This window comes from Erithacus rubecula (genome assembly GCF_903797595.1).
Source record: "Erithacus rubecula genome assembly, contig: SUPER_Z_unloc_4, whole genome shotgun sequence".
NCBI classification, from domain to species: Eukaryota; Metazoa; Chordata; class Aves; order Passeriformes; family Muscicapidae; genus Erithacus; species Erithacus rubecula.
The window spans coordinates 314,403-337,679 of record NW_027635670.1 but is presented as its reverse complement, the minus strand read 5'-3'; the positions used below and the strand labels follow the sequence as shown (position 1 = coordinate 337,679).

The 23,277-nt window shown below is 38.8% G+C and overlaps 1 protein-coding gene across 1 annotated transcript; it reads left to right on the top strand.

Moving 5' to 3' along the window:
- Positions 1 to 79: 79 nt before the first annotated feature.
- Positions 80 to 18,898, top strand: OSTF1 (osteoclast stimulating factor 1). The gene is made up of 10 exons (XM_079331465.1): positions 80 to 268; positions 11,157 to 11,203; positions 12,553 to 12,603; positions 12,687 to 12,750; positions 13,938 to 13,991; positions 14,446 to 14,553; positions 15,005 to 15,054; positions 15,171 to 15,249; positions 15,711 to 15,809; positions 17,899 to 18,898. The coding sequence occupies exons 1-10, from the start codon at positions 235 to 237 to the stop codon at positions 17,955 to 17,957; spliced, it is 645 nt and encodes a 214-aa protein (XP_079187591.1). The 5' UTR covers positions 80 to 234; the 3' UTR covers positions 17,958 to 18,898.
- The last annotated feature ends 4,379 nt before the right edge of the window (positions 18,899 to 23,277 follow it).

The window sequence follows — 23,277 nt, the reverse complement described above, 5'->3', positions numbered from 1 at the left end:
GAGCGGACAGGGAAGCGGCGGGGCCCGGTCCCGGGGGCGCGCTGATTGGCCGCGGTGGCGCGGGGCGGGGGCAGCGCCGGGGGCGGAGGGACCCGCCGGGACCCGCCCTTCGTCCCGGCTCCCGCTGCCGCCGCCGCGCCCGGGGACTGCCGGCGCTCGCACCGCTGCTCTTACCGCGGGCCCGTGCCCGGGCAGCCGATCGTCGCCGCGCCGCTCCCCCGTCCGGCTCCAGCCATGTCCAAGCCGCCCCCTAAACCGGCCAAGCCAGGTGAGGGAAGGACACAGCGGCCTGGCCCGTCCTCGCCGTGCGGGGCGCGACGCAGCCCGATGCCTGCTGACACGTGAATGGTTTGGGTTGGTTTCGGGTCCGCGCTATCAAACGGAGTGTAGGCGCGGGTGGGAGCGGGGCAGAGCCGCCCTTCCCTTCCGGACCGCACCCTGCCGCCATGACCCTCCGCGCCGCTCGCGTGGTGTCGGCGGCGAGGGCTGCCCCTCCCGCGGCTGGAAAGCACCGGCCGCTGCCCTCGGCATCCTGTCCGGGCCAGACGCCGCGCCCCTCCAGCTCGGGAGAAGGCTGGCGAGTGCCCCCAGGTCGGAGCCGGGGCACGGGCTCCCCGTTGGGCTTGGCAGAGCCCCCTCGCCACGGCCTCCCTGGTCCGCAGCGCGGAGCCGCGGCGCCCAGCCATGGCTCTTGGCGTCGTGGCGTGCCCGGCCGGCCGCAGGAGCTGCACACGAATCCTTTTAGCCTTTTAAGAAACAGCGCTGAAATACTCTTCAGTTTTGCCTCGTTGTTGTCCGGATTTGCAATATATTAACGCATAAAATTGGTTTTATAGTCTAGTCCCGTGCAGCGTTCTTCATTGTAAAGGATGGAATCCACTGTTTTCCCTTGTAGGACTCCGAACAGCCAAACTCTAGATGTGCTTTTTGAAATTCAGTGTGCACATCGCCCTTTCTAGTGCGTTTAGTCATCGATGTGTAGGTTTTTGCTCCGGCGTCTTTTTGTCAGAAAAACTTACTTTAAAGCTGGTTTTCTAAAAAAAAATTAATAGCAAGCATAGCTTTTTCTAAAATTGCATTGAAAAGCCATTGGAAGTTGCGCAGTTTTAAGTCTTAGAAGTGACATTTTTCAGGTAAATATGCGTACTTCTGTCAAAAATTTAACCATCAGCTTTAAGGTTTGGGATTTTTTTAAGTAAGGAATTTATGTGGAAAATGTAATGGCTGTTTATCGTGCTTGTGTATCATCTGTCAATGTAAAAGCTTGAATTCTTATTTAGAAATTAAAAATCCACTGTGATTGTAATTAAATAGATAAGACTAGTTGGTGTCTCCCAAGACAGGATTATCTGATGCCCAAGAACATCCAAATTTCAGGAGGTTTTTTTGTGTGCTTGGAATACTGTTTGGAATGCCGATGTAAAAGAAAATTATTTAATGTTTAGCCTAATTGAGTATTTTAACTAGACAGCTTATAAAACGAGTTCTTAATTTGAAGTCAAGTAAGTGCAGAAACAGTTTAGATAATTTAAACCATCAGTCTCATCCTGCCTGCAGAAGCAAAATCTGCTAAAGCTCTCTGGCTCTAATTTCATCCCCAGAAGAATTTCCTGTGCCCTGTAGTTTGCTAAGCTTCTTTGAAAACACTTACTTCAGATGAAAAAGATGGTAATTAAAGCATTGGAGTTGTGGACCCTTACTGAAAACAATCAGTACTGAGGAAATCTGCAGGCTTCTGAAAGGATGTGGTGTTTCACAGCTGAATATATGTGAAAAATGGGATTTTCCCATGATGTTGATAACTCAGTTTTCTGTTTTTCAAGAAGATGAGTTAAATTTAACGTAAGATTCTTAAGGATTTAAAGGCTCTAGCCCTACCTTACTTACAGGAGCTCTCAGACTAACTCAGGCATGTTCTGTCTGATACTGTGTCTCTCCCTAGTTTGATGGGGTGCAGTTTGTGGTGTGCTTGATCTGATAAAATGCAGACTCGTCGAAAGAACAGGTTCCCTACCCCCACCATCCCTTTCCATTCCATTTAGTTACGTGACAAGCTGGTAGTGCTCTAACTTTTTTGATGTAAGGTTATCTTTATGTTTATGTAAGGTTATTTTTACGTCTCGTGAACTTGCTGAGCTGGTTTACCAGCATGAGTGCTTGACACAGCAAAAGGAAATTTGTAGGAGAAGGAAGACGAAGAAAATAAGACTGTCTTGCTAATGACTTTCAGAGCTCATTAAAGGTAGTAAGATTAATTTTTCCAAATCCTTAACTTTTGAGGAGAGAAGATTTGGTAGCATCTGTTATGAAGATTATTTTTAAGTAATTTTCTGAAAGGGATTGCTCTCTAGCGTATTTCAAAATATCTTTGTAGTTGCACATCTAACATCTGTATGTTAATACAGTATACAGATAATGCACCTTTGACACTGTAATCTAATTTCTTAGGGTTATAGATAGATGTTATTTAAAGACATAATTATAGGAACTGCATGTGGTTCCCTTTCTACAACAGTGGAAAGCTGTCTCTTTTGGTGGCATTTTTGACTGCGTTTGCTAGAATGTCTTGGTGCCTTTGGTCAAGCTATGTTGATTTTTCTTCACTGATCATTATTGAGGTGTCAAGTCTATAAGCTCTTCCAGGAAACACCAAGCTGGCTTGCATTGCTGATGAATTATTGCAGTTCAGGACAGACAGATGAGAAACAAGACATTGATTCCTATCCTCCATTCCTCTGTCTTTGGGAAATAAGAGCAGATTGGACAGAGAAGGAAGGAAATATTTTGGTGGTGGGGAAGTGAAAATATATAGTGAAATAAATACCCTTTTTAAAACAGAAAGTCTTCACTGCTCAGCTCAGGGATTTTGCACAGTACGGTTAGGCAGTGCTTTAAAAATATGGGGAAAAGGAGATGTGGAGGGGGGAAATCAACTAGCTGTGGCCACTCATTTTCTTCAGTACATGAGAGCATTTTTCTGACAGATTGCCTTTCTGTAAATCCTGTTGCATGCACAGCACATAGGGATTTCAGTTACAGAGAGATGGTTCTGGCACCAACATATGTTAGACAATTGTGTTTGTTAACTAACCTTTTAGGTCTATAGTCAGCCCTTGCGTAAGGGGACAAGATTGTTTATAGAGGCTCTAAAAGTCTTTTAACTGATACTGTTTTGAGACTTTTTTTTTTTTTTTTAAGAAATGCTTTGCTTTTTTCATGTAACTCTGTATTGTTATTGTTTTATAGCTGTACTTTTTATTTAGACTCACTATCAAAAATAAAAGGGAATGGAGTGGATGTTGAAAATAGGGGAAACATACTTTTCTGTCAGCATTATGCAAGAGTAGGGTTTCCCCTCCATCTTTTAAGAAACCTTTGATGTCTCAAACTGCATAATTCTTTGCAGAGTTCGTGTCATGTTTGATATTAATCCTGTTTACAAAAGTCCTTTGGATTTCATGAATTTTAATGGCTTCTGCTTAGTGGTCTACTACTTAAGCAGTGTCTTCTTGAACAGTGCTTACTGGTGTTGTCTTTTTGTTTAGAGCCTTATGTAGTGTGCAGCAAAAGCTTTTGGGGAGATGAAAGAGGTGTATCAATATTTTGAAAAAACCTAGCGTTCCTATTCTCAGTAAGGTTTATTGATCCTGGCATAGAGTTGACATAGCATTTATATTTTATGGAGAAAGACCAGCGTTTGTACTAAGGAAATTAGATATTTTAAAATTACTCCAGTTTTTAATATACTCCAGTATTTTAAATTACTCCAGTTGTTGAGGAAGGCAGGAGGAAACATATGGATTGAACATAAAGGGTTGCTACCTCAAAGCAGTTTTATTGATTTTTCTCCCACTAGTAGCCATCAGAGTTACAAGTAGGATTCTGGACATGAATATTTTGTTTGAATCACAAACAAGTTCACCTCAATTCTAAGGTAGGAGCTGGGGCAGCATTTACAGGAACAGGGCACTTGCATCGAGTCACATGCCTAAGGCCTTGGCAGTAGGCTTGAATTTGACATAAATGATGGTGGTTTGGGTTTCTTCTGTGCTGAAAGAAAGGCTTCTGTTAGCTAGGAAGATGTGAGCATGTAAATGTGGGGAGTTACACTGCAATCATCAGGTCTGAGGGGAGAAAAACATCAGAGAAACAATTCCAGCAAGTCTGCTTTCAATATGAATGATAAACTTTCATTTCTGATCTCAAACCCTCTTATTATTGCAAGTTGCTGGGACCTCCAGCAAGCTTCCTGCAAGTGAAGGCATGCTGGTATTCATAAAAATAAAATTGATAAGAAACAGAAGATTTCAGCATTGGGCTATGACAATGACATTGTGTTCACTTGTATCTTCTTTGAGAATATTTTTGCTTGTGATTTTCTGCAATGAAATTATGTTTGTTCCTTCCATTCCAGGTACTTATTAGTGCAGTCCTGGATATCCCAGTTTGTCATCTAGGCTGGTACCAGTCTATCCTTTGCATTCTTTTTATGATGTTCCTAAACAAATTCCTAGGCTTGCTTGCTTGTTTTTTTAATATGCCTTTCCCTCCCTCCCCCAACACGTATTTTCTGTGTTCGCTTCCCCTTTCTAATAAGCATTACTTAGAAGTTGAAGATGGTTCTCTAAACACTGGGGACTCCACCTTTTTCAGTATTAGTTGTGGCAATCTTAAATGCTGTGTTAGCTCTGCTGTGTCTGTGAGCAAAATGCCAAAGAACAAACGGCACTCCTATAAAAAGTGTTTCCAGTACTTTTGTACTGTTTGGAGGCCTGTATGCAAAGCAGCTTTTTTTCCAATTCCGAATGCTGGAGGCTTGGGGCAGAGAGGCTTAGAAAGCTTCCTGCAGGACAAGGACCTGGGGGTGCTGGTCAACAGCTGGCTGAACATGAGCCAGCCCAGGTAGCCAAGAAAGTCACTGGCATTCTGGCCTGCATGAAAAGTGGTGAGGGCAGCAGACGGTAACTCTCCCTCTCTGTTGGGCACTAGTGAGGCTGAACCTCAAGTCTTGTGTCCATTTCTGGGCCCCTCACCACAGAAAAGGCATTGAGGAGCTGGAGAGAGTCCCGAGAGCGGCCGTGGAGCTGGGGAAGGGTCTGGAGAGTGGGTGGTGTGAGGAGTGGCTGAGGGAGCTGAGCGTGTTTAGCCTGGAGGAAAGGAGGCTTGGGGAGACCTTAGTGCTTTGTACCACTATCTGAAGAGGTTGTGGCAAGGTGGGTGCTTGTTTCTTGTCCTGAGTGACAGGACAAGAAAAAATGGCCTCAGGTTGTGCCATGAAAGTTTAGGCTGGAAACTAAGGAAAATTTCTTCACTGAAAGTATTTGTCAGGTATTGAAACAGGCTTTGCATATTTTTTCCTTTTGGGCCATTTGTTACAGGAACGGATTCAAATTAGTTGTCTTCAATCAAGTTAGTGCTAGAGTAACTGGTTCTAAATTATTTCTGTGCAGCATTATGGCAGCAAGGAGAAGGGTGGCTGATGAGGGTCCAGGATTAGCTTGAACCATTTAAGAAGCTAGATAGACTTGAGGTTTTTTAGATTACCATACTCAATTCTGATTTTCTTCAGAGCAGAGATTATCTCTCTGTGTACTGTAGGCACGGACAGTGCTTTGTGACACACAGTGAATAGGTTCATCTTGAGTTAGCTATTCTGATTTTTATAGTAGTCTTGAGCTACTCAGTCTTAATATAGCTAATCAAAAGATGTTACATCAGGATCAATACCTGATTAGTAGCATCTTGTTGGAGTCAGTGAGATTTGATTATGTCTCTCTGTGGCAGATGCTAACAAAAGACTCAAAGCAGTCCAGTGGGGCCAAGCCTTGGTAACTCCTGTGAACATTTAGTTACTGCCATTATTATTTTGTTTAAAATATATGTGTTTTGAACCAAGGACTGTGTGGAGTGTTTTTTTATTCGAGGACGTAGTATTAATTGACAGCTAATGAAATTTCATTATCTCCCCTTTGGTGTTGAAATTTCAGCCTAACACTAATAACACATTACTAAGTAAGTAAAACCATGCAGGCATATGTTGGGGGTTTTTGGGGGTTTTTTGTTTCTTTTTTTTGTTTGTTTGGTTTTTTGTTGTTCTTGTTGTTGGTGTTTTTTCTTTTTTAGGTTTTCATTGGGAGGTTGAAAGCAAATAGGAGAGAGTGGAGAATGTTTTGTTGGTAGAGTGGATTTTAATGCTAATGTCTGTGGCAGTTTAGAGAAGCTAGAGCAAAAGAAAAGAAAGGAAGTGGGGGGAAAAAAGTCACTGTGAAGGAAACAGTAACTCCTTGTTGCTCTGCTCTTTACTTAGCACTTCTTTGGAAGTAATATTCTGTTAATGAAGCTGCAATTGATTAAAAATCTCAACTTTGCAAGAAGAAAACTAAAATCTTACAGTCTAGAAAATGGTGTTTTGGTTTTGTGAGGTCTTTTTTTACTTAGCATTATGAAGCACTGGGTATCTCTTCAGTACCTGTCAGAAGCTGCATTTTTAAGCTGTTGTTACTGTTTAGTTTCTCTGTTTCATTGCTTTTATGTGCTTTGCGGGGAAAGGATCATCTTAGAATTATGAGGTGCACATTTTCCTTCCTCAGAAAAGCTGGAGAAGTTTATAGGTAAGTTATTCAAAATAAATTAAATGGTGTGGGGTCAGCCAACCTGACATTAGTTTTATGTTGCTAGTTACAGAGAATAGTTAGTTTGACTCTTTTACCATGATGCATTGCAGAGGGAGGTTGTGACTTGGGAGGTTTGTATGCTACAAGTACTTATATCTATTTAGTATGTATAATAAGTTACCTTTTTTGCTTGTCAAGTAGCTGTTTTGTACGTGTTTAATGCAAATTCCATAAGAAAGGAGAAGGCAATCTTATGACTCAAGATTGGGGTTTGTGAGACTGAAATATTACTGGTTAATGTCTCAAATTTGCAAAAGCAGGATGTTCTTTGTTGATGATGTGGAAGATAACAGTCCAGGTGGAGAGAGCATGAGCACCAGATGATTACACAATCATAACTACAACGAACCAACCCATGTTTGTCAAGAAGCTGGCGTTTGAGTCAGATAAGGGAAGAGCCTTGTAAGAAGTGTTTTATCATGTCTTCCCTTACTCAGCTGGCTCAGGTGTGAGAACTCCCTTCTGTGAGGAAGGTGTCAGATATTCACACTAAGCCTGAAGGTATTCATCCCTGCTGGTGGGGTATTACTAGCTAAGCTACGCTACTTGAAAGGCAGCTATCATGTCCTAGAAGGTGTCATAAACCATCCAAAACCCCAGCCCCAGACCAGTATCTGAGGCCTTCCTCCAGAGGACTGCAGTTGATCCACAGTGTTGTGTCAGAGAGTGTTGATTTTCACTCCCCCTGCAAAGGTACCTGGGCATTCCCACCTGACCCTGAGCATATGTTAAGACATTTGATTTTGTGCTTCATGGGTTTTTCCTATGCATCAGAGTTGTGACCATCACTTTGATGTGGACATCACGTGGACATCAAAATTGTTTGTCTTGTCTCTGGGCCTGTGAGTGGTGATACCTTTCTATTCTTATTCTTTCTTTCTGTCTTTCTTCCCCTAACTTCTTCTGGAATTATATTGTAAACCAGATGAATAAATTCCAGTCGAGGCCTTAGGCCCCGTGTTTGGTTAAGTTAAAGCTGACTGAGTTAGAGTTTCTGAGGTGCTTTAGTTTGTCTGGCTTTTGCTTTAAAATTTGCCAGCTGTCTAATTCTACCATAATGTTCTGAAAGGTTGCAGGTAAAGGTTTGTTGTTGAAGATTTTTGTTGTTTCTCCTGCACGCTTTTCTAGATTACTCAAACAACTTTTCCTTAAACCCACCAAGCAAACCAGGACATAACAGGACTGAAAAGAACACTTTAAATCTGTCCCTGTGCTAAGAAAAAGTTTTTTTGTGGGACATATCACTGCCCTGTGTCTCCATGTACTTAACTTCTAAAAGGCATACTCCTCTCATTAATCATGCTGAGAAAAAAGTAATTTATGTGTGCCTGGTATCTTGAAACTTTAAGAAAGTATTTATGTGTTTTGTGTTCTAGTTACTTTGTCCTTTAAAAGTATGAAGTGGGGAGGTACTGTCAGCCAGTAAATTCAAAGTAGTGCTAATTTCTTGTTAACTGTCCTACAGGAAGCTTTAAACATGGTTTGTATTGGAGAGATGGTAGTAAGTGGAAGCCGAATAAGACCTCAGGTGCTTTCTAACTTTTTACTTCTCAAAACCAGAAATTGTTACCAATGGAAGCATAGTCTGTATGCCTAGAGATAGGCATTGGTAGATAAAAGTACTTCCAGTGATTACAGGTAGCCATGTGCCTCATAAAATGCAATTTCTCTGTGTTTGCAGAGGTGGGATTCAAGTGTAATGCGGCCTTTGCATGCTAACATTTTGTTATTTTAATCTTCTAGATAAAATTTTTGCATTAGAATTTGGTCCCAAAAAGCTATTACAAATGTAAAGTCTCCTTGTTCTAAGCTCTTATATGAAGCAAAGTAAATAGAAAGTAAATATCAAGAAATTTTTAAAAGATTGGTGCCAGTAATGAGTAATGTTTAACTTCAATATAAAGTACTATAAAATTAACATCACCCATACTTGTAGTTCTATTGATGCAGACCTGTACTTTGTATTTCATCACAGAAGAATGTTTTAGCATGTGTTCGTCTGTCTGTGAGACCAGAGTTGGACATTTGGGGAAGTAACTCACTGTTTAAGGTTTATGGAATTAAAAAAAAACCCCACAAACAAACAAGCAATTAATTGCCTTTTGTGGGAACAATATGTCAGCCATGCTGTAATCAGCATTAGTATTCCCAGTCTTGTCTCCACAGGGGTGATAGCTTTAGAAAGCCTGTTGGTACATTTGCAGTACATTAATATGAAAGACACATGCAACATATAAATGCATATTTCCTCCTTTTCCCTGTCTTCTGCTATCTTCTCATTTCCCCTTTTAATATTTCTTACTCTTCCCTTTTGTTGCCCATTTCCTCCTCTTACTTACATTAAGCACGGAAGATCGTTGCGTGATGGTTGCATTCTCCATAGTTGTTAGTGTGCAGTTCTGTATTTTGTTTTTCTGTCTTATGTGTGAAAAAGCCAAGGAGAAAGGTCAGTACTCCTGTCTTCCATCCTCTTGTGTCATCTCTTGTTATTTTTTCTTTTATTTTTTTTTTTATTCCTTTACTTTTTGTCATTGTTGCTTGGATTCTCCACAGCTGCAGTTCACATTTCATGCTGAAGCTCTTTGGTTCAGGATGCAGTACTGTCCTTGTTCATCATCTCTGTATAGGTAGTAAAGATCAGTCAGGTTTTCTTTTTAGCAGTTGCCCTAGTTGCAAGTATTTTGTTTCTGGGACGAAGGTTTGAGGAGTGTTGGATATTTTATGTCTAAGAAATGGCTGCTGTGTTGAAAAGAGAACCAACCAATAAAGCCAAATTGAATTTCTGTTATTAAGATCTAGGAGGAGCAATTACATATTGGAAAAAATGTACAATATCTACATGCACTTGGCAATATGTTTACACAGGTTCATTTTATGTTTGCAGCTTTACATACACTTAAAGTTAAAAAAAAGCCTGAGAACAGAGAACTAGAGAAATGTTTTGCTTAGTAGTTATGTCTTGGCAAGTATGCCTTGACATTGCTGTTGCTAGGGAATATCCAGAGGCATTTGAAAACATAATCTAAGAGCCACCCCAGAGGATGCTGCAAATGGCAATTGGGTACCATCCTCTTTTCTCAAGGTGGTCAGCATATTCCTCTCCAGAATGTCATTTCTAAAGCCCTTAATTTAACTTTTTAAAATGATGGCTTTTTTGGGTATGATTTTAGATACTGGGATAATAAAGCCTACATCTAGCAGAAAAAAAAAAAAAATAAAAAAAAAAAAAAAAAAAAAAAAAAAAAAAAAAAAAAAAAAAAAAGACCAAAAAAGTTCTAGAGATGATGGTTCTTAAAAATGTAAGAGCTTATTCTTGAGACCGATTCTGTCTTTACTTGCTTAGCTCCATTTAATAAATGACACAAAACATTGTGTGTATACACTTTATTCTACAGTATAACCTTTGTAGTAAGTTCTTCAGTTTCTCTGAGTACACAGAATAGCCTGGACCTAAGTTACACTTTCTCCTGATGGATCAGACACTGCTTCAGTCACAAGTTAATTTGTATAAGCCCATATAGTGTAGAACCTGTATGTAACCTACACTTGCAAGCTTAGAACATTTAAAAGTAAATAAACTTACATGCTTAAGGCTTCAGATACCTAAAAGTAAACGATACAGAACAGTCTGTGTAATATAGTCCTCCAGTAAGTCCAGTGGTTCAGCTGATGAAATTATGTAACATACATGTTCCCTCTGTATTTGTACTTCTGTTCATGCTCTTGAAAAAAACCTTTTGAATTTTTCAAAACAGGTTGTAGGGAAGCTTCTTTTGCAGTTTATGCAGTTTAATTTGAATCTCTCTGCATTATGGTTATTTTTTTCACGGCTTGAATGCTGCTTAGTCTCTTTCAAAGTGCCACTTACTGGAATTGCAAACTCTATGACTTACTATAAGCATCTAAATAGAACAGGACCTTGGTTTTATATTAAATAGGATTTTGTGGCCATTTGTCATTTTTCTTTATGAATTCTGCATTGCTGCATTACTTTTGTAATAACTGCAAGTAAGCATAAGAACATATTGATGACATTGGTCATTGGTTTGTTTCTTTCTTCTTTCCTTCATTCTTTGTGATTTGACAGATTTGATATTAGTAATAAAAGTGTGTACAGCATGTATGAGTGTGTGAGGGTAGGTATAAGTGTAATTATTCTTTTCCTCAGAAATCAATGACAGCAGTTCTGTTGCTCAATGAGCTGTAAAGACTGTGTTAAATGTGCAGAAGAGGCTACTTCCATGTAACTGATCAGGTGCCCAGTTTCCTTCATAATGCATATTGCTGGGTTTTTAACTCAGACTGCTGAGTCTCTTCATCATTATTTTCTTTGATAAAAGGCATAGCACAAATCCATCCAGCAACTAGCATTAAGCTTGAAGGAAAGGAATGTATTTGGATTTAAGGGTGCATTTAAAGGCATTGGTACTAGTACTGACTTTTTTTTAATTGTTTTTGTTTTGTTTTCTTTTTAATTTTTAGGCCAGGTTAAAGTGTTCAGGGCCCTGTATACGTTTGAGCCTAGAACGGTAAGTATGTCTAGACTTCAGAGGTTTGAAAATCTTGCTTTTAACCTTGTCTATAATACTTCTTCAGTTCTGCTGTTATGGGCATATTAGACTTATTGTACTAAATTTTTAATAAAGTGTTGATGTTGATAGTCATTCTTAATGTGAATAAAACTGTCCGATTATTCATCAGTCTCTTTTAAGATCAGCTCTGTTTAAAAGCAGCATACTTTCTTCTGTAGTATCAGCTATCTATGATCAAAGATCAGAAATCTTAAATAATTTGTTTTTCTTCCAAAGGCAACAATGGTAGATGAGACCTAAGAGATCTAGAGAACTGGGACCAACCAAAAAGAGGATGAAGTTAACAAACTTAAGATATCTTTCACTGCTTCCTTTGCCCAGTGCCTTGCTGGAAAGGCCACAGACTTCCTGCATTCTTAAGAAAATTACTGATCCAGAAAGTTAGCTGTAAGCAAGTCAAAATCTGGACTGTCCAGCTGTTGTCGAGATGGTAGAGAATTTGAGTTTTGACTGGAGAGGTGAATGTCTTCTGACTTGTCCTGGTTTGAAGGACAGGTGTGTGCCAAAAAAGGCAGAAGCTTCTCTTTGAAATGGAGAATATAAACCCCTCCCTCCAAATTATTATAATTTTGAAATTAAGGAGCTCTCAGGCAAAGATATGGGAAATAGGAATAACAGTTCTTTACTAGGAAAATTAAAATAGAAATACAGTATTACAAAGAACAATCCCAAAAACACTGACAGAGTCAGAATACAGCCTGACACCCCATCAGTCAGTCAGGGTGTTGGTAGCAGTCCCATTAAATGGTGGCTGCATCCTCCTGCAGTGGCAGATGTGGTTCAGCTGAAGCAGTGCTCCTGTAGAAGGGTGCAGTTTTCCTCTGAAGGTCCAGGGATGATGTGGAAAGGTCCAGCTTTCCTCTGGAATCCAGTGGAAAAAAGATATCTTGCTGTCCAAAATCTCAGGTTTTTATCTAGGTAGGAAAGGCTTGGCTCCTCCCCCTGGCTGGAGCATCTCCCAGTGGGATGATGTAATTTTATCAGTTGTACAGTGGGACTCAATGGGCTATCAACAGATGATATTTTCCTGGAGGGAGGATGGGTTGTGGAAAAGATAAAGATGATTGCCCCACCTGGTCTTAAAGATGGCCCATTAGCAGATAATATGTGCCATGGAGATAAGGAATCACTGCCCCACCTGGCTTCAACAGGTGGTGATAGAACACACATTTCTGGCCACATCCTATATTGCAATCCAAGACAGACTTACCTAGGCATGTGTTTTTCCTACATAGACACATTTAGATATATTTGTTTACTTTTTATTTTCTTTTTGTTTTTTAAAGCCAGATGAGCTGTACTTTGAAGAAGGAGATATCATTTACATCTCGGACATGGTGAGTCTAAGACATCCCATGTGGACTGAATACTTCTGAGAAACAATATATCCCATCTTAAATATTTTCCCTTTTCTCTGCAGAGTGATACAAATTGGTGGAAAGGAACTTGCAAAGGGAGAACTGGACTAATTCCAAGCAACTATGGTAAAGTATAAAATATTTTTATTTGGTAAGATCATTCATAATCAAAAAAAATCACTAAATAAAAATACGTCTTTTCAAAAACAGACCACAGTATTCGTACTTAAGAGTACTCCACCATGTATTTCAGAATATATCTGTCTGCAGTATCAGTCACCACTGTACATCAGCAGTGGACAAGCTGTCTCATCTTTTTATAATCTAGGGACAGCTTGAGTTGCTGGGTGTTCATATTTCTGGTTATGCACATAACAGATACTGAGATACTCTCCGTTTTGAGGGGAAGAACACTTGAAAAATGGAGTTTTGTTTGCCTTTTTTTTTGTTTTTAGTGAATATATTCTACCATAGAAAACATTGATTTCTTTGGATTTGCACCCATTAAATATCACACATGTATTTGGACTGAATAGGAACTGCTTGTTCAGATTCAGCTAAAATCACTTAAAAGCCACGAGAACAGACAACACAACGCAATTACTCCAAGTCCTGCCGGGAATCGTAGGCAGCGTAGCAGCTCTCATGACAGATTGCATCACAGCTGCCAGTGTGACTTAGGTTGATCCATGTTCTCCCTTCTTCAATAGAAGACATTATAGTAGCAATGCTTTGTTTCCCTGCCCTGTAGTTAGCAGAAATACATTAATAGAAATCTGGTATAGTCATTGAGGCTACATCAAATTTCACTTTAGTTTGTGACTTCCGAACTGACTCTCTCTTGCTGTCTGCCAGAGAAGAAGACTAGTTTATATATGCTGCATATCTACATACAAATTTCTTTATAATATTAAATTGTGTTAAATTTAAAATAACCCAAACAATCTATTAATTCATATTCCCATTGAGATAATTTGTAAAGCTTCAATTTTAGACCAGAGTAGGAGGGCTAGTGTCTCTGTCCACACATTTGCAAAAATTCCATGTATAAGCAGAACAGAAGTTTTTGCAGACCTTAAGAACAAAGAGTACTAGGAACACATCTGATTTAGGCCAATTGTGCAATGTGATTCTGTTTGAAGTTTTCACAAGATTTTCTCTGAACTAGTTTCCCATACGCTAGGAATTAAAGTGTTTATCACTAGTCTGTCACTCACAAATCTCTCTTCGTTTTAGAATCAAGTATGTTTTGTTTCCACACGGGTGTCAAGTACGTGTTTCAGAAGTAGTTAGAATTTATTCTTTCATTCCAGTGGCAGAGCAAGCCGAGTCTATTGATAATCCACTGCATGAAGCTGCCAAACGAGGTATGTTTACTGTTTTAGTTGTGTAATGCTAAAGGACTATTTGCTTGTTTTCTACTATAATGACAATAGTAATATGTTTAGAATTAAGATGCTCTGGCTGTTTTGGTTGTCTTGTTTCTTGAGCAAGTTATGCAAGTTTTACAGTTTTGAAAAGGTGAGATACTGCCTGGTAGAATTGCCATTCAGTCTATACACAGAAAAAGTGTGGTACCATCCATTTAACTCCTTAGGGATATAAAAGTCCTCCAGGAATGGAAGAAAATATATTTGGTATGACTTGATATAACTTGGTATGACTGGTTGTTCAATGAATTATAAATGTTGTTGTTAATCACTTACTCTCATCATAAGTTCACAGGAGGACTGACACCATTTAGAAAATACTATTTGCCTCTAGTGGTTCTTTTAACTTTCCAAAGGAAAAAAGATAACCAAAACTGATTTTGTCTTTCAGGCAACCTAAGCTGGTTGAGGGAGTGTTTGGATAATCGAGTTGGTGTCAATGGCTTAGACAAAGCTGGAAACACAGCTCTGTATTGGGCATGCCATGGAGGCCATAAAGGTATTCAAACATTATTTGAAATTATTGTTCTCTGGTTTCCTTATTATGTTTGTTAGGCTGATGGATAAAATTGCAGTGCTAAATAATAAAACCAGGGATTTTTCAATGTAATTCTATTTCTTTTTAATAAAAATCAGGCCAGGAGGGAGGTTCAGCTTCATCAAGTGCTGTGTGTTTTGTTGTTGCTGTTGAAGCAGGCATGGTCATTAGTGTAACTTAGTGGCAGAGTAGAAGAAGGGCAGATCAAAAAGAGTTGTGCTATTATTTGGGGTATTTCATGCAGAAACATTTTTTGTGACTAGTTGTTGTTTGCCAAATGCAGTCTCATTTACAGATTTTCCTTAGCTGGTTTCATTGATGTTTCATTGAATCTTAACTATGATGAATGCAAAAATAGCATAATTCCTTTTCACTAAATTCTTCTTTTATCATCTCTCCCTGTTTTCTGCAGATGTAGTAGATGTCCTGCTTACCCAGGCAAACCTAGAATTAAACCAACAGGTAGGTAGAACCAATAGATCCATAGAGTAGAGGTGTGATGTTACTCACCCTTGGCAGAAGCTGGAAGGTTTTTTTGCTGCATTTTAATCCTGTTGCTTTTCCCTCTAACTCCACAGAACAAATTGGGAGACACAGCTTTGCATGCTGCTGCATGGAAAGGTTATGCAGATATTGTAGAGATGCTTCTGGAAAAGGGTAAAGATCTTCACCAAGTTTCAACAATCTATGTGCAGACTAGATTCCTGAATGTTTTTTAATTTGTTTTTCTCTAGTGTTTCTATATAACTCAGATACAGTCATTAGCCAGCTCACCTGTCTGACTTGTAGGAAAAGTCTTGCAGAAAATTCTGATAGCTGTTTGAAAGGTAGACATCTCACCTGCTCAAGATAATTTCATCCTGCTTTACATACAAAATTAGGCACTTAAACCCCAGAACAGCAATGACATCTGCTTCTTAAAAAGGAAGAGCAGCCAGCAAGTTCAACTGTAGTTTATGCAAGAGCATCCATAGTTTTTGGTCTGCTTCAGAGCAGTCAATAGCTCAGATTCCTGTGTCCATTACTGTTCTATGCACATTAGTGAAACTCATTTCATAATGACATTGGTTGAGAAATAACTGGGATCATGATTTATAATAAAAAAATTTTTTATGAAGGGGCAAGAACAGACCTGAAAAACAACGAGAAGAAACTGGCTTTAGATATGGCAACAAATGCAGCTTGTGCTTCCTTGCTTAAGAAGAAACAGAGTGCAGGTATTTCTGATTTTGTTTTTCTGATAATTTTACTTCCTGAGAATTAATATGTTGGCCAAATACCAATATACTGATAACCATAAAAACCATTTATGAAGTACATGGGCTAAGAATTGTGTTTGGAAGGGAAGGTGTTTGGGTGTTTGCTTGAGAGGGTTAGTTTAGAGCTATGATATGAACATGGTTTCATATGCCACCTGATGTCAGCAAGAGGCAAGACAGTTCAGAAGTTGTGAAAATAGCAAGGCTAGAGATGAAAATAGAAGACTGGCTCTTCAGACAGAAAGAAAGCAAGGATAGAAACTTTTTAAAAGTAGCACACCTTTGCAAGAATAAAGCAATGTGCTTTATCCATATCCTTGTCTGTTCCTCCAAATGTAAGCCAAACAAGCACCAATCTATGATCCTCCTTTTCTTACTGCTAAATTTTCTTGCTTTCTTCTTTCTGTCTGTCTCTGACTGACTGTCTAACAGAGAAATAAAGAAAGAATGCTTTCAAGTGTTCATCAAAATGGTCTCACTGCCTCCCACTGTGTTAATCTCCTAACAGCATAGTGTCTGTGTCCAAAATAATTAAGGACACTATTTTAAAGAGCAGAACAAAGTAATTGTTCAGTATGGTATAACTGCTGTTGTCTGTAGCTTTCAGGAGGTTGAAGTTAGGGTGGGAACTCTTAAGTGAAACAAGAAATTACTTGAAAACCCAGGCAGGGTTACAGTCGGTTTTGATGGGATATGCAGTGCAACAATTGCATTGTCAGAGGACTAATGAGAACAGAGGGAACCAGTAGGAGCCTAGAGGTTATGGTAATTAAATGGAGGAATAGCTGACTGCAACTTGAGAAGGCCTGGAAGAGCAGTTGTAGCAAAAATATTGTCCTGTTCTTTGGTGGAGGTAAAATCAGGAAAGGGTAGAAGTCCTTCTGTGTGTTTATATGTATATATATTTTTGTATATATATATATATGCACACATACATTCATTAATACATATATAATATTATCATTATTTATATATAATTATATATATATAATTATACAATTTTTTCCTAAAGTTACTTGGTCCCTGTTAGGAGCATTTCATCTTTGCATGTTGGTTGTAGACAGCTGGTACAGGTGTTTTCTCTGTTCTGATATCCCAATAATTATGCTAATGTTTTATTTCCTCATAATAAGTAACTAATCTACATAACTAATCTTCTTCTTCCCTCCCTTTAAATTAATTTTGTTTCAACTACTGACTGATTTTCTGTCCCTAGTCACCTCATCTATCACCAGTCTCTGGTAATGTCACACCATCCTTTTTTACTTGCTTTGATATAACAGGTGATATTCCCAGTCTAACTGCAGTTTCAATATTTGTATCCTTGTTAGTTTTTCTGTCTCAGCTTCATCTTTTATAGTATCCGTGACACCACTGATCTGTATACTTTTCCTGCATGTTGTATTTTCTTTGTTGTTTTCACTAACTTAATTCTTCTGTCTCTTGAGTCTGCATTTAAGTGTTTCCAATGTCTGGAAGTGAAACATTGTCAGAAATTCAGTTCTATATCAGCAGTCTTCTCTTGTTCCTGTTTACTTAAGACTTCTATTGTCCATCTCTAAAACTGTTTTATTGGAGGAAGGTTACTTTGCCTCCACTTCAATGTTCAAATTTGTTTTACATATACAGACAGATACTCAAATATCAATTGCTGAAGTACATTCTAAAAATTAAAATTATTAAAATCCTGTAATTGAAATGCAAAAAGATTATGTTAATTATGCTGCTGAGTATGGGAGCAGAAGAAATGTACAGAAGAAATTTAGTTTGTACTCTCTTGAAGTATGTCCCTGTGAGCACAGGGCTCTGCAATTTCTTTTCTTCCTGTTCTCCCTTTGCTGCTTCTCCTCCTAAAAAAGAGAATCATTATTTTTTTCACTTAGATTTCTTTTCTCAAAACGGTTGAGCAAGTTCATTTTAAACTTACTCATTTATCTTGTTCCAGAAATCTAGGATGACATGTTTATCACTTCTGTGAATTATGTCAGTCTTGTAACCTCTGTGCCTGGTATTTTTAATACGTTTTTTAAATTTTGTTTCTTTCCAGGTACTGTCCGAACATTGAGTAATGCAGAGGAATACCTTGATGATGAAGACTCCGATTAGTTTTTTTAACTTGGTGTGTAAAGCTATAACTTGCATTGTCTCTGTCATTTTCAAAACATATCTTCACAACCATAAAAATATCTCACTTAGAGTATCCCAGTATAGCATATGAATGAGAGGGTGAAATCATGCTTTGCAAAGGAGCAATCTTAATAGCCAGGTGTCACATTTTAAATCAGAATTCCTTTTTGGAATTATCACAGAGAAAGTGTGGCACACCATTATCACTGAATGGGCAAAGGACCATCTTCTAAATTCACAGGTTTCATCTCAGGCCTTCCTAGCAAGTGCCTTGTATCTCTGGAGTACTGAAAGCTCCTTGTGGGACAGCAGGACACCATTGTTAACATTTCCCCAAATCTCCCTGGGTATATGTTCCTTTGTGCAGCTAATACTGACAGTCTGTACTGGCTGGCAGGCATAAATGGAGATGCTGTGTCGAGATGGGCCATTGTTTGCCTTCATGGAGGACAGCATTACATGGTTTGAGTTTTAATTTTGGTAAAATTTTTTTCCTTTCCTTTCTCTAGCCCTCTAAGTGAGGTGCAAAATGACCTGAGACAATCTGCCTCAGGAATGCTTTGTCTTCTCTATTGCTGTGGGCAAAATCTCTGAAATGTTAAGCAGGTGAAATGCTTGCTTAAGTCAGGTTTGCTTTAGAAATTCACTTGGACTTTGTGGCTTGATTATTTTGCTTTTTGAAGTGTATTATGCTGAAACTATTTGTAGTGAAAGTAAGACAGAATATTTTTCTATTTATCCTGCCTAAATTTTTTAATACTGATCTCTGACTTTTATTTTTTGCAAGTGCTCTTATGTCTTGTCCTAAATTACCTCAAAGTTTAAGTGTGTTTGAAGTAATGAGGGAAGATGTGCATCAAATATACTGCAGGTATCTTTAGAAGAGATACCTGAAGCTGAATAAAAATTTTTAAAATTTATTGCTGCTTCCTGTGAATTAAAGTAAAATGAAAAATAAATTCAGCCACTTTCAAATTTCTCTGCAGTTAAAAAATAGTACTTCCTTCAGATTGCTCAAGTAGCTGTAGCCGAGTATTGCACATTACTGAGAGATACTTTCTTATTGTGATGGTAAGTAAATGTTACAAGTATTTGAGATGCAATCTCATTTTCAATATTTTTGTTACTAAATTCTCTAATAGAGAGCTCTAACAAATTCATTCTAACATAGTATGTAATACTAAAAAAAACAAAAAAAAGAAAAAATAGTGAAAGACTGGGGATAAATAAAAAGCTCTTGTGGAAGTCTGGGGATAAACTACAATCACACTAAGTATTTAAGAGATTTTAAAAAGTCTAGAGCACTCCTAATTTCCTGTTTTCAAAAATACATTGAGTCAGATTTTTAATTTTTATCATCCTGGAAAGAGCTAGATGCCAGAAAAGCTCGTTAAGCTCTTATCAAAGAAGGCAGTGTTTTGTTGACCAGAACTGTTTTAAGATGAGGACATTGCACAAGCAGTCATCTACAGATGTAATTCTAGACTGTTTAAATGTAAAAACCATAGAACAAATGTTTTAGCCCTATGCAATACTGTGGTTAAATGGTGATGTTTTATTTTGTGAGAACTTGAAGACCCTAGAGGGAAAAAATAAAAACCAAAGCAACCAATTTTTTTTCTCTGTACCTTTCATTAGAACAGTTGTTGAACACAAGTCATAATATTTAAGACTGTTCTGGTTCACATTTAATCAGCCAGCTCTTTTACTAGCTCAGCCTTTTATCATAGTTTAGCAACATATTATGCTGCATACTGTTGATTATGCAATTGCAAAGTGCAAGCTTTAAAGTCCTGTAATGAGAGGCAAGAAGGTTCAGGTATCTTCTTACATGAGTCTTTTTCCTGCATAAACAAAGCTCACAAGCTTAAAATTCTTCAGTGTCACAGGACATGGAGAGAATGGCTTAAGTCACTGCTTCTTATGTTGAGCTTTGGAGGCAGAATCTGTATTCATAAATAACTCTTAATGAAATGTGTTCTGCTGCCATGGGTTCAGCTGCCTACAAGGAAGGTGTTATGCTCATGTCTGTGCAATTAACAGCTGCCAGAAGACCCTGTGTTCTTCTGTAGACAGATCTAAGTGCTGCACAGGAATGGTGACAGAAGCACAAGTTGAGCCCAAGGGTTGCATCCCAAGTTCTTGCCGGAGTGTCCTGAAGGAAGCACATTTACACCACAAAGCACCTGGGGAGTGCTGTCATTTGTTTCCAGGACAAAAATTACCACTTTTGGTTTTTTTCCCCTACAACTTTGTTTTTCTGTATGAAACTGTCTATTCTTGTGAAATGCAAATCACTGTGAAAGCTTTCAGGCAATAAATTACTTTTTGTGTAACTCCGGGAGTAAAGTTTTGATTAAAAAAAAAAAACAAAAACACAACAACCAAAACAACACAACAATAAACAAAAACCCCAACAAACAAAAAAGCCCAAAACAAATGCCTTACAGGTTGTGTCAGCTGGAGTAAGCTGACACAATGTCTTACAAGTTATACAAACCTACTTGCTCCCCCTACTTTTCTTCAATAATTACACCACTACAGATTTACTAAGCTCATGGTATCTTAAAACTGAACATAAAAGGATATTCTGTCTTTTGTACTTCTGGTTGAATTAATGTGTGCCTTTCTATTGAAAATCAGCTGTGTTCCAGCAGAAGTTTTGTGCTGTTAGGGAATATAAATTGTTTGAATTGATTTGAAGCTCTTTGAAGCTAAATCAGTAAATTTTGTGTTGGCTTCATTAGAGGAATCAAATGCTTGATCCCTGTTTTGTAGAATTAAAAATGGGACATTTGCATTGTCTTTAATATAGTTCTTGAATTCTTGATAATTTTCAAATTAGTATACTTTTTCTAAGACAAAGCCCATCTTATTGAATTCCATTCTTACACATCCCATCAACTGAAATGTAAGTTAAGGTTGCACCAAATGTTTAAACTGTGGGGCCCTTTCTAATAAAGTCTCCAGCTTTTAACCCTGTCTTCTAATTTCTGAAGACACTAATATGTTTCTTGGTTTGAGTTGTATGTCAAGGGCCAAAGATTGCTGAAAGTAAGTTAGCCTGACCTTGTGGTCATTTCATTTACATGCTACAAAGTCAGATGTTTGAGCATACAGTGCACATCAAAGTTTAAAATTTGCAGCCAATGCCACCTTCTAAGGAAACCATTGAAACACACCACGGAACAGACTAACAGAGAATGGGCCATCAGTTGTCTCCTTCATGAGACAGATAAAAGGGGAAGTTACTAAAAATGTTTCAGGAGAATATTAGTCAACTGTACATTGATCTTACCAGGAGACAAGCAGGAATATCTTTGAAGAACTTGGAACAGAAATCATAAGAAATTAATATGATACAAATTCAATATCCTAATTTGCTAAATAAATAAAAAGACAACAGCTGGGGAGTTTTTGGTTGCTTAGGCTTTTTTTTAAGCTACAGATTAAATCAACAGAAGTTAAAAATAAGATAATACTACAAAAGCAATTCAGAAAAAAAAGTTTACATCACAGGTTTTGGGACAGAATGTGGAGTGGTGATAGTGTCTGCCTGTGGCAGGGACAAAAGCTACCAAGTGCACGTTTACCTTCTGTAAATGCCTGTTGGATGCCTGTTGTTTGCCAGGTGAGAGTTGATGCAGAAGATTATGTGTCCCACCTCCAGCCTTTGCTAGAAAGCCATGTCATTACTTAATCCTCCTGCCAAAGTCGGTGGCCTTCTTTTGGGCTCTGTGGAGCAGTCCAAAGAACACCAGAGAATTCTTCTGGAAGAGATTCCTCTGTGACATTGTGGCTTTGCTAACCTATGAGCAATGCCACTGGGAAAAATTGTATGATCCAGCTAGTGTTCACCCTCACAGTTGCAAAAACAGGGTTTTTCCTGTGGTTGTGAGCAACTCCTGAGATCAGGGATATATCTTGCAGAGATAATGGTAATTTAGGTGGGATTTTTTTAGGTAATTGTGAGTAGCACAGAACTTGCCAGGGTACCAGCACTCAGCTGTTGTGTGTGTCAAGTTTATGCAGCCAGGAAAGAGTCTGTAACTTCCACTGTTTCTTTTCCAGTTACTCCTTTCCCTGAAATTCTGAAGCACACATTAGAGTAACATTCAGTTCTATTCTTTCTTCCTCTCTATCCAGAGATGGACTTCTAACTTTAAGGAAACTTAATGAGATTTGATATAAAACACGTAAAGTGCCACAAGAAAGCTGGACATTTGGAAGTTTGACACAGTCATATTTCTGATTTGAAGTCTCAAGCAAGCCTCTGGAATCCAGTGAAGATACATGGGCAATGGAGGACCTCTGCTTTTAAGCTCAGTACAAACCTATACTCGTTTTTCTTGATTTACATTGCTTAATATAGTATATTTTTGCCCACAGATTTACTGCAGTCACACTGCCAATTACCTTTATGTCTAAGGGACAGTGAAATTAATCCTTAACCATTTTCAGACATGCTAACATAATAAGAATGAAATCCTCAACATTTATGTTCACTTTTAATCCTTTCAGAAGACTTGTAAAACAGAAATAGTTTCATAGTGTTAGTAAATCACTCAGACTTTTTTAACTGAGGGCTCTTGATTTTATCCTTTCATATAATATGAAATTCATTTGAAAGTAGTATATATTTGTCCTGATTTGAAGGACAGGTGTCTGCTGATAAAGGTGGAAGTTTTTCTTTGAAATAGAGACTTTAGTTCTACTCCCCCCAAGTATTATAATTGTTTGAATTGAGGACTCTGAAGCAGAGATAAGGGGGTAGGAATAACAGCTCTTTTACTAATATATCTAACCGTACAAGCAGAAACAAGAGCAGTTGTTAAAACTGCCAAGAAAACAGAACAGATACCTCGGCTCCAGTCCTTTCTTTAGCTGCAGGCACTCTCTCTGCCCTCGGTCCCGGTGCTGCAGACAGACCAAAGCCCGGCAGCTGCAGCGGGAGCACAGGCGGGAGGGGCGGCAGCGGCCACGCCGGTCTCGGCTGGGAACGGGCTGGAGAGGGCAGCTCCTCGCTCACCATGTGGGTTCTGGTGGTCAGCTGTGTCCGCAGAGGCAGGAGGCTGGAACGGGGCAGATGCAGGGCAGGTGATCACAGACCGTCTGGCTCTCCTGCGTTCGGCCGCGTGGCTGCAGACGGGGCGTCCTCCTCCGAGCTCCCTGAAACACGAGTCCCCTTTGTCCAGAGTCATCAGAGATGCTGGGTGTAACCCGACCAGCTCCACTGGCCTGACAATGGGAAAAAAGATTTAAATTGACACAGTAATAGAAAAACACTCAACCCCTAACA

What these genes read in the sequence shown, in the direction of transcription:
- OSTF1 (XM_079331465.1), top strand. Translation starts at nt 235, where the DNA reads ATGTCCAAGCCGCCCCCTAAACCGGCCAAGCCAG. An exon ending in ACTAATTCCAAGCAACTATG is followed by an intron (nt 12,751 to 13,937) that starts GTAAAGTATAAA and finishes CTTTCATTCCAG; the next exon opens with TGGCAGAGCAAGCCGAGTCT. An exon ending in GCATGAAGCTGCCAAACGAG is followed by an intron (nt 13,992 to 14,445) that starts GTATGTTTACTG and finishes TTTGTCTTTCAG; the next exon opens with GCAACCTAAGCTGGTTGAGG.